The following is a 9,841-nucleotide window of genomic DNA, read 5'->3' as shown; positions in this document are numbered from 1 at the left end:
TCTTTGGTTGCTTGTTCTTCTGTTGATGCTGTCACATAGTAAAAATTTCTCTGCTTTAGACTTGGGGCCGCACAATTTGCTTTTGGATTCACCTAAATGGGGTCATTCTCATATGGTTTGACCATTTGAGGAGCGAGTTTTACAAGTACATATCATAACCATTGTTAACTAGGGCCTTATTCGGGATTGAGGTTGGGTAGCTGTACCTTAAAAAGTTAAAGTACTAAAGTGCTTAATAAATACCAACTTTTGTATTATGGAAATGAAATTAATTTGATTTATATCTCTATAGTGAAAAATTTATTATATTATATCTTTAATAATTTTATTAAAATTATTATTTAAAAATTATATTTATTATATATTATTAATTTTTATTTTATAATTATAATTTTTTTCCACAACAGTTGTAATTAAAAGTTACAGTACTTTAATCATAAACAAGACCTAAACAATGTGAGTTTTTGGTAGCTCATTGTTGGGTGTTCAAAAAAAATAATAATAAATTGATGTCTGTTTCTGTATAAAATGTATTTAATCTACAATAAATAATTTAAATATGTAATAAAAAAATTAATTTATCAATAATATTAATACATGACGAAATAATAATATAAAAAATTTCATAATAATCAACTGGGGTCTAGGATACAAATATAAATAATAGAAATATATAGGATTTATATGTTAAAAGTTTAAAGTCTCTAATATTTTCAACTTGCAGCAAATAAGACTATAAGAGGGATGGCAGTGTAATTAGCCAAAATGGGCAGTTAGGCACCGCCACAACTGTCCCTCTTTTTTCCCCTCTCCCTCTCTCTTTTTGGGTAGTAGAAACAGAATTCAATTGAATAGTGTTTTGGAAGTTGATGATGTTGGCAATCTTTGTAGTCAAAATTCTTCCCAATTACTGAGTCCCGTCAAAGCTCGGAAGATAATAAAAATAATTCTGTCCTTATATAGTTGAATTGTCTTATCACTTGCTTCATATAATAAAATAAATTTGGGAATTGTTTTACTGATTCAGAATTGACTAAAGATATACCAAAAGTTGATGTTGGAATTGAATCTTGTAGCTTGTAGCAATATTCAACATTGATATGTTTTTCAGATTGGGGAGAGTCCGGTAAACACAGCACCACAAGCTGCAAGAACCAAATTACCCTTTTGCCAAACCATTTGTGATGATTTTGATGCATAATACTTAATACAATAACAAAATTTTTAATAAAACTATGGCTACGTTGGAGTTCACCTACGGTAGAGCACGAATCTCAGCCTACACACATAAAATGATAAATAGTAAAAAGTTCATTATAACTCATTATTTATTATTTATTATTTTGCGTGTGTGGTTGAGATTCGTGCTCCACTGTAGGTGAACTCTAATATAGTCAAATTCTTTTAATAATATTCATTCAACAATCTTTTCTTATTACTCTTAAAGACCTGATCAAATAGTTTTCAAACAAGTATTTTGTACGATAGTTTGAGTTTAAATCTTAAAAAATTAATGAGCTAAATAATTAATTTATATTTTTACTTTAAAAAAGACTAATATATCTCTTTTTAAAATATAATAATTTTTTTTATTCATTAATCATCTATCACTAAATGAATTTCCACTTTGGTGAAGAATAGAAAGGATTTGACTATTATTCAATTAATTAATTAATTAAGACCTCTAATTGTGATTGATGTTAATTTTCCATTATTTTATTTATCGAATGATTTCCTTCAATGCAGGGAAAGTTTGGTGAGAAGTAACCGTCACCCACGCGTCGCCTGAAAACGGCACTCCCAAGCCAATGGTTCGATCTTGTTGCTTAATCTCTCTCACTTAAGGCGCGTGTCACACCCAACAATCCTCGTCGGTCAACCTCAGCCAATCATAGAAACTTCTGATGCCGCTCATTAGAAAATAAATAATTATTTATTTATATAATTGACGACAGCATCACAGACTCATAAATTTATTCTTTTAATACTCGGACATGATTTAGTGTTACTCTTAATTCTTTTTTAAGTAACACTTGCAATATACAAATCTAATTGATAAATCAATACTGTATGATGAAGAAAAAGTTATTAATTAAAACAATTTTAATTTATTGAATTGTAATTTATTTCTATTAACAAATCGTATTATTTAATCGAGATATCAGTTTATCAAAATAACCAAAAAAATAAGATAGAATGTCGTTTCCAAGGTTCAATTCAGTCAATAGAATTGAGTAAATTTTCTTTTACGGTCTCATTTTGAATTCAAATATATCTTCATTGATTTACCCAAGCAAGACCTCCACAAATCCACGGCTGCTTGTAATATAATATTACTCCAAAAATACATTTGTTTGTTGCACATTATTAATGAATATCAAATTAAAATATCAATACAACATAACCTTGGTTTTATTAATACGGTTGAGGTTATTTAACTCAAAGTGTATTGGGTGGAATGAGTTATACAATTTATGAATCTAACTTCGTTTTGCTAATTAACATAGGAGATAACTCAACAATTTTCTCTTCAAAAGAAACATATTCCTTTCATCACCGACACACCTGAATTATACACCATGACATTTTTGGTTATTAATGTTTGACTCTAATACTATTTGTGGCATATCAGTTGAAGGAGGTTCATCTTTTTGATTGATCAAAACTTCTTCCCAAACCGAACAAGCTTCTTTCAAAGCATACAACTTTCTAGATGTAGATGATGATATCTATATAAATAGATCTTTGGGGGCTAACTTGGATTTCTTAACATTCAACCTAAAATACTAACTTATTAGAAGGAAAGACCTATTTTATTTATCAACCCAACTAACTCTTTTTTATTATTTATATAAAAAATCTATTTTTTACTGACCAATATGAAACACAATTCAACAAATATCCTTCAAACTAAGAAAAAAATAATTAGTTGATCAAATAATAATTTAGAAACGTTAGCATCAAGTCTTGACAACAAAACTTATTACTTAATCAAGTTATCAATTAATCGAGCACTAATTTTATTGGGTTCGTACTGTATTTACATTAGTAATTAAATCATGAATTGAACTTGTCAACCAAGGCCTCCAATCAGCATCAACCCATGTAAAAGTCAAAACTCCCCGATTATTAATTTCTTACATTCCAAATTTTCTTCTCCAAGTTAAATATCTGCAAATTCCTCGAAAATTAATCAGAAACGAAATTTTTTAATCTCGCTTCCACTTGTTGCCCCTTGCCGCCTCTTGCATTAAAACCCCCCAACTGACAAATAACTCAAAAGCCATCTCGCTCTCTCTCTCGCGCTATCGTCTCTCTCTCTCAAATCCTTTGCGCCAAAATTCAGTTAGCAAATGCACTGAATCTACGACCCGACCCGATCATCCATGGATAAAAACCAACAGCAACAATCCGATTCTCCAACGCGGGACCCCAAATCCTACACCGTTCTGTCAATCGACTGCCTCAAGGGCACCTCAAAAGCCGACGAATGGACGGCCGACATGCTCCAGACGGGCGACATCGTCGAGGAATTCACGATAGGAGGCGGCTCGGGTTTAGGATCGGGATCCGGCTCTTGTCGGACGTACAAGGCGCCGTTCAAGAACGGGAGGAGCGGAGTTCAGAAGATTCTGCACGGCTCGTTCAAGAACAAGGAGACGTCGATTCTGGTCCGGGTGAGGCGAGGCGCCGAAGAGTTCGCCGAGCTGCAGGCGTGCATCGTGCCGGAGTCGGGCGGGAGGAGGAACTGTTACATGCTGAGGTCCATTACGGATCCGAATTACGCCGCCGGGTTCACTGATCGGACCGAGGCCGACTGCCTCGAGTTGCTAGGTGAGTCCGTTTTGCTCATTTGCTTCTGTCGTGTTTCAGTGCTTGTGACCGCGTTTTGTTCGTTTTTTGACTTTTCCATGACTCTTTAACTTTTCGATTCCATTACTTTTTCGAGTATGTTTTTTTTTTCAAGTACACGTGCGAATATCAATCCCATTGGTGTTTACTATTTTTTCGTTGTTAATTTCTTTAAAATTCTTAGGAATATTTACGAAAATAACCTAAAATCATAACATGTTTGAGAGAACTTATTGTTGTTGTTTACATTTTCCATCTAAATAATTTAAAGTAATTTATCACATTAGCCTGGTTGAGCGCTTAACCAATGAGCTGTCGACACGTCACTGCCCACCCAAAGCAATAGATTACTTGGGGGTCTTTGCATTCAAAATGCTTATTTTTAACTCCTAAAGTTTGAAAAATAGTTGGTGGGCTATTTTTGTAAACATGCTTTATTTGCAGGCTATTTCTATTAATTTCCAAAAATTCTTGATGTAGGGAGTAATTTTGGAAATTTTAAGATTCTAGGATTCTATTATTTTAGGATTTTTTATTTTAATTAGAGTCAATTATGGTATTTTATTATTTTAAATTTTTTTATTTTTATTAAGGTCAATTAATGTATGAGATCGAGTTAACTTAGTAAAGTATCTTTTCTTTTAGGAATTTTAAGATTTAGTTTTTCATTTTTAAGTTAACTTAGGGGAGTAAGTTTTCTCTATTTTATATAGAGAGACATTGTCATTATTTGAGGGACTTTTCAAACTCAATTATTCAATAAATTTTTTATTCGGAGACTTGTTTTCTCTATCTTTACAATTCTGCTTCGTCAATTCTTATGAAAGTGATTAATTTTATCCAATTTAATTTTTATATAGTTTACTCAATTTTCCTGTTATAATATATATGTGTATAAAGATGATTTGTCTCTTTCAATTGCACATGATTCCTCGGTATGTGAGGCTTGCAGACCTTATTGACAAGTCACGCATATTAATGATGGAACTTTTGAAATAATAGTATCACGGCTTGGAGAAGTGCTTTATGACATGGGCATTGAATGTACCATGTTTCCACCATCACTGGGCAATTAGCATGATCTTGACTTTGATATTTTTAGAGCTTCCTTTGTAGAAAAAATCGATATTCATGAAGAGTATAATGACATTTTAATGTTATAATCATCACAAATATTATTATTTTTATTTTTTGTATTTACTTAATTAGAAATGAAGAAAGATTTAAGAAGTGTGGTGAAAACTTTGCGGTCCATTACAAAAAGTTTTCAATCATTATCATAACCTGGTTCATGAATTTTGTTTTCTTCACTTGAATGCTTTGCATCTTGACCTACGGCGGTCTACGTGATATCATGTGTTTCCTTTCTAGAATTTGGCATGAATGATGGCTTAGTTGATGAGACATTAATGGTACTCAGTTAACCTAATTTCCAACATGTCAACTGACATGAATTGCGGCTTTGGCTTTTCACACATGGGGTAGAAATTTGGACAGCAAGATCTAGGGTTTCCTAGAACATGTTTCTAGAAGACTAAGCCGCAAAAGTCTAGGAGAAAGGTATTTCAAGACAGCAAAATGTCTCATTTTCTAATAGAAATATGAATTTGAAAGTGACATCTTTTAATAATTTATAACGTTATGCTAATTAGTAAACCAAAAACTACATTTACTCAGATGGTAGCATAGTATTACCTGTAGTGTGAACATGCCATCTTTAGTGAAAAATATGGCCGATTCTTTTGCCTATTTATCTACAGCGACACGGCTTCTACTTATCAATACCAATCATATTATTGAATAATGGAAAAACTAATATGGATGTAATAAGATGCAATGGTTTGCTTGAAGATATGTTGTAAAATCATCCGTTCATCTGTATTTTATTGTCCGTGTCTATCCCAAGAGCCAAGAGTGCAACCATAATAGCTTTTCCTCTCTCTGAGTTTAAAATTTTAAATAAAAATCACTGTTAAAAACCTTTGTATCATCATGTGATGCAGTTACTTCTAGAATTGTTTTCTCGTAAGGTGAATCTCTTTTGCATTTTGTATAGTTGCACAAAGTGGTAACCTGGAGAGCAGATCAAAATTTTAAATTGGTTTGTGTTTCTTTAGAAATTTGTATAGGTTAAGATATCGAGATTTGTTTTACATGATATTTTGTTTCAGTTTGTTTTATGTTAATCATTATGGCTTTCAAGAGTTTTATAAATATTCAGTGAGCAGTTTATTTACTGATTGATTCTGCTAGAATCAAGATATTTTATGCTTTGTGTTTTATCTTCAAAGCTTCAATGTGAAATAAAGAATTGTAATCTTCAGCTTCAAGGAGCTCCAGGATTGTAAGTGCATTAGCTAGGGCTAGGCTTCAAGAAGGATATGTCTCGTATCCTTGGGAAAGGAGGAAGCAGGAGGTTCTATCTGTTCCCAATTCAAGCTGCTTTCTTTCTATGCTTCTCCTTCCAAAAGCTTCGGATGTAGTGGCTTCTCGCTACAATGATGTGGAAGACACTCTTGCCCGGGCAAATGCCTGGCTCAATGCGTCTCAGGCCACTGGGGTTCCGATTGTTTTCATGAACATCCAGACAGAGTCCCTGCTTACCAAGGTAAATTCCGTAGCCTCCACGAAGCTCAGGCTGCTCAGCTATTGAACTTGTTTGATTGGGTCCTTGTAGATTGTCAGATGTACTCAACTTCTCTAAAACTGCTTTTAATGCTAATTTAGAAAATTTATATTCAGAAGAGGAGTGTCTCCATTGTGCTTACATGGCATTGATGTCCAAACATATATTTTTTCCAAGTGTTCTCTTCTTATTTCTGACCATTTGCATCTGAGAGTAACTATTTAGCCTACGAAATCTACATGAGGAACAAGTGAAATTTATATTTTCAAACTTCTTTTTGTCTGGAACAGATCTCTGGAGAGACAGCCTCCTCCACTGTTAATTCGGGGTCATTATCTGACTTGTCTAATGTTGCAAATGCCAGTCTGTATGGCTTTGAGGATTATCATGGCGTTGACCTCGGTGTCGTTAGAGCTGTTCGGCTTTGGTATGCTCCAGTTGGGGGAGAGTTAGCAATTGAGATCAAACTAAAGGAAGGTGATTCCAAGCTTGGGTTTGCCATTAGTCGCACTGAAGAGGTACGCTATTTGATTCTCCAATTTCTCACTGCACTTTATTAATCATTTTGAAGGTTTTTGTTTACCATTCTTGTTCGTTGACAGGGATTTATCTACATTTCCACGGTTATTGATGATGACGAAAATATACCTTCTACAAGGTCAGGGCTCAGCATTCTTTACAAAGAAGCAGTAAGTGCTTCTAAGCTGCTGGTAGTCTCCAGAGTGTCAAACCAAAAAGTTCTTCCATGGATAGTTTCCTCAACAGGAGCAGTTAGATGTTTCGACACAGTTTCTCTCAGCCAGAAGCTCTCATTGCACCGGCATGCCAAAGTTCCTATTCTCTTACATGTGTTCTTATGGGACCAAGCACTGGCTTCAACAAGCGGGAGCAGCACTCGATTAAGGGCTGCCTCCCTGCCTACAATGCCATTACCCTCTGAAGTTCGATTGGCACGTCAACCTAATGAGAATCAGATACAACCTCTGCCAGCTGAAGTTCCAAATGACAATGAAATAAGAAACAATAGAGAGCGCAAGCTTGAGCGCGACACAGCTGGGGAGGTATCTTTTAGATTCCATGATTTTGCACTTAAAAACAACTGGGTGTGATTTAAATTCTTGTCATGTTAATTCACTCTGTGATTATTGCTGTATAAATAGAAATATTTTAAGTAGGCGTTGTCTTTGCTTTTGAATCCTAGCTAATTTTTTCAGTTAGGCAGATTTAAGAATTTAAGAATAGAAGGTATAGCACTATTCTGAATAGAGTGTGTTTTGCGAAATAAAATAAAATTGTCTGTTAGTACTTGTATCAATGTATATGTAATTAGACCTTTGTAATATGGAGTGATATTCTTTCTTCTTACGTATTTTTATTCTTCTTTTCTTTGGGTGACAAATAGTACTCCTAAGATATCTATCATGAGTAAAAATGCAACACATACGATGCACACAGATTTTTCAAATCTCGTTTACAGGGAATCAATTTAAGATGCATAATCTAAAATATTGCTTGAGGTTGACCAACAACAGACTTGTCAACCTGAAAGGCCTTGACAATTCATCGGCAATGGCAGAACTAGATCCCAAAACGGCATTAGCTATAGCGATGACTCTAGGATTCTGGCTGCTTAAACCAGAGATTGAAAAGACATTTCCACGATCACCTTGCGTTGAAAGTGAACAAGTCCAACAGGGAAAACGAACGCATCACCCTTTCGAAGGACCTTCGTGATGAGAGCCTGTTGTCTGGATTTGATGTTACGAACCCGACCTCAAGGCTTCCTTCGATGATCGTTAGAGTCTCGGTGGCACGAGGGTGAACATGAGGAGGAACCACTCCCCATGGTGCGTAATCAATACGAACCAAACGAAATGCCAAGAGTGTTAAGTCCAGGTAATTGTGCCGCTGCGACTGGTGTTACCCTAGAGCCAGGTGGTTTTGATGTGTTGCCTGCTACATGCAGTCCGCTGAATGAAAAATGGTTAGCCTGAGCGAGTTTTGGGTCCACGCAGGCATAGCCATTAACCCTGGCCGATGAGGACTAGGCTCAAAAGCAGCTGCAAGATGAGCACGTACAAGGAGTTATGGCCAGTAAACTCATTACCAAAATGTGCTTGGCCATTTTAATTGAAAGCAAAGAAGTGAAGGTGTGAAGTGATGTGAAGATTCAATAGCATGAACGCTATTTATAGTCGGTAGTAATATTATTTCAATTGCATGATATTAGTCATTTGGGGTTTTGGCCTGGTGGTGAACCATTGTCCTTAAAGTCAAGCATGACTATGAGGGCAATGGTTCGAGTCCTCAAGGATTCAAACTCCCTCAATTAATTATAATTGTGTGGAGATTGCTTATAACGTCTTTCTCCCTTGCGAAATGCGAGTGAAATAGAGACATCCCTTTCCCTTGAAGGGTATTTGGCTGAGCTTGTACTTCATAGAATAAAAATGTATATATATATATATCTGATTGTAAATATCAGTACAATAATATGTTGTCATTTGTAAATATCTATATGTAATTCAGTAACCTGATGCTTAATCAATTTCAAAAAAAAAAAAAATTGCATGATATTAAAAAATTGCATGATATTAAATTATAGTAAAATTTGGATAGAGAATCATAGTCCTTAGTGGAAATTAAAGCGATGCCCTCTAGGCTTCAAACGTGTTGCAATAGTCTAAGCCGATTGTTCCTCTCACACACTATTTACTTGTTATATTTGGACATGGGCTTTTGTATGCCTTTCCTTGTTCAATCGACAATACCACAAAAAATTGAAGTTTATTGCCAAGAATTAAGTACGTGCCTTTAACTAAAGATGTCAGACTTCAACCAATGAGCCTTTGGCCCAATGAGAGAATCATTATATTTATAATGTTGAGTGCAAGGGTTCGAGCCTCCATAAGAGTATTATAGAGGTTAGTTTCCGTTCTTCTTCAATTATCAACTAATTGAGTGGAGACAGTCTCTCCCTTACGAAATGTGAGTGGAGTAGGCATCCTTCGAATATTAGAGAGGGAATAAGAATTTATGTATAACAGATAGGGGTGGGCAAAATCGGGTTCGGGTCGGGTTCGGGTCAACCCGATCGGGTTTCGGGTTGTTCGGGTTAGACAAAAACCAACCCGAACATAACCCGAATTATTGACCCGACCCGAACTATGTTCGGGTCAGTTCGGGTCGGGTCAATAATTCGGGTTATGTTCGGGTTGGATCGGGTTGGATTTAAATTGGGTTGGATTGAGTTCGGGTCAATTCGGGTCAGTTCGGGTCAGTTCGGGTCAATTCGGGTCAGTTCGGGTCGGTTGAAATCGGGTCAATTCGGGTCGGGTCTATTCGGGTCAATTCGGGTCAAAT

At 35.3% G+C, this 9,841-nt stretch overlaps 1 protein-coding gene across 1 annotated transcript; it reads left to right on the top strand.

Moving 5' to 3' along the window:
• The first annotated feature begins 3,029 nt into the window (after positions 1-3,029).
• LOC102624670 (hypothetical protein) lies at positions 3,030-7,847 on the top strand. Its single transcript, XM_006493597.4, has 4 exons — positions 3,030-3,834; positions 6,177-6,460; positions 6,769-6,996; positions 7,081-7,847. Exons 1-4 carry the CDS (start codon positions 3,387-3,389, stop codon positions 7,585-7,587), a joined length of 1,467 nt encoding a protein of 488 aa, XP_006493660.1. The 5' UTR covers positions 3,030-3,386; the 3' UTR covers positions 7,588-7,847.
• Positions 7,848-9,841: the final 1,994 nt, after the last annotated feature.

Source organism: Citrus sinensis, chromosome 2 (assembly GCF_022201045.2).
Source record: "Citrus sinensis cultivar Valencia sweet orange chromosome 2, DVS_A1.0, whole genome shotgun sequence".
NCBI lineage: Eukaryota > Viridiplantae > Streptophyta > Magnoliopsida > Sapindales > Rutaceae > Citrus > Citrus sinensis.
The sequence above is the reverse complement of the archived record's forward strand: the minus strand, read 5'-3'. Positions and strand labels throughout refer to the sequence as shown.

Coding starts and splice junctions, on each gene's coding strand:
- LOC102624670 (XM_006493597.4), top strand. CDS start 3,387: ATGGATAAAAACCAACAGCAACAATCCGATTCTCCAACGCGGGACCCC. Junction 3,835..6,176: donor CGACTGCCTCGAGTTGCTAG/GTGAGTCCGTTT, acceptor TGTAATCTTCAG/CTTCAAGGAGCTCCAGGATT. Junction 6,997..7,080: donor CCATTAGTCGCACTGAAGAG/GTACGCTATTTG, acceptor GTTCGTTGACAG/GGATTTATCTACATTTCCAC.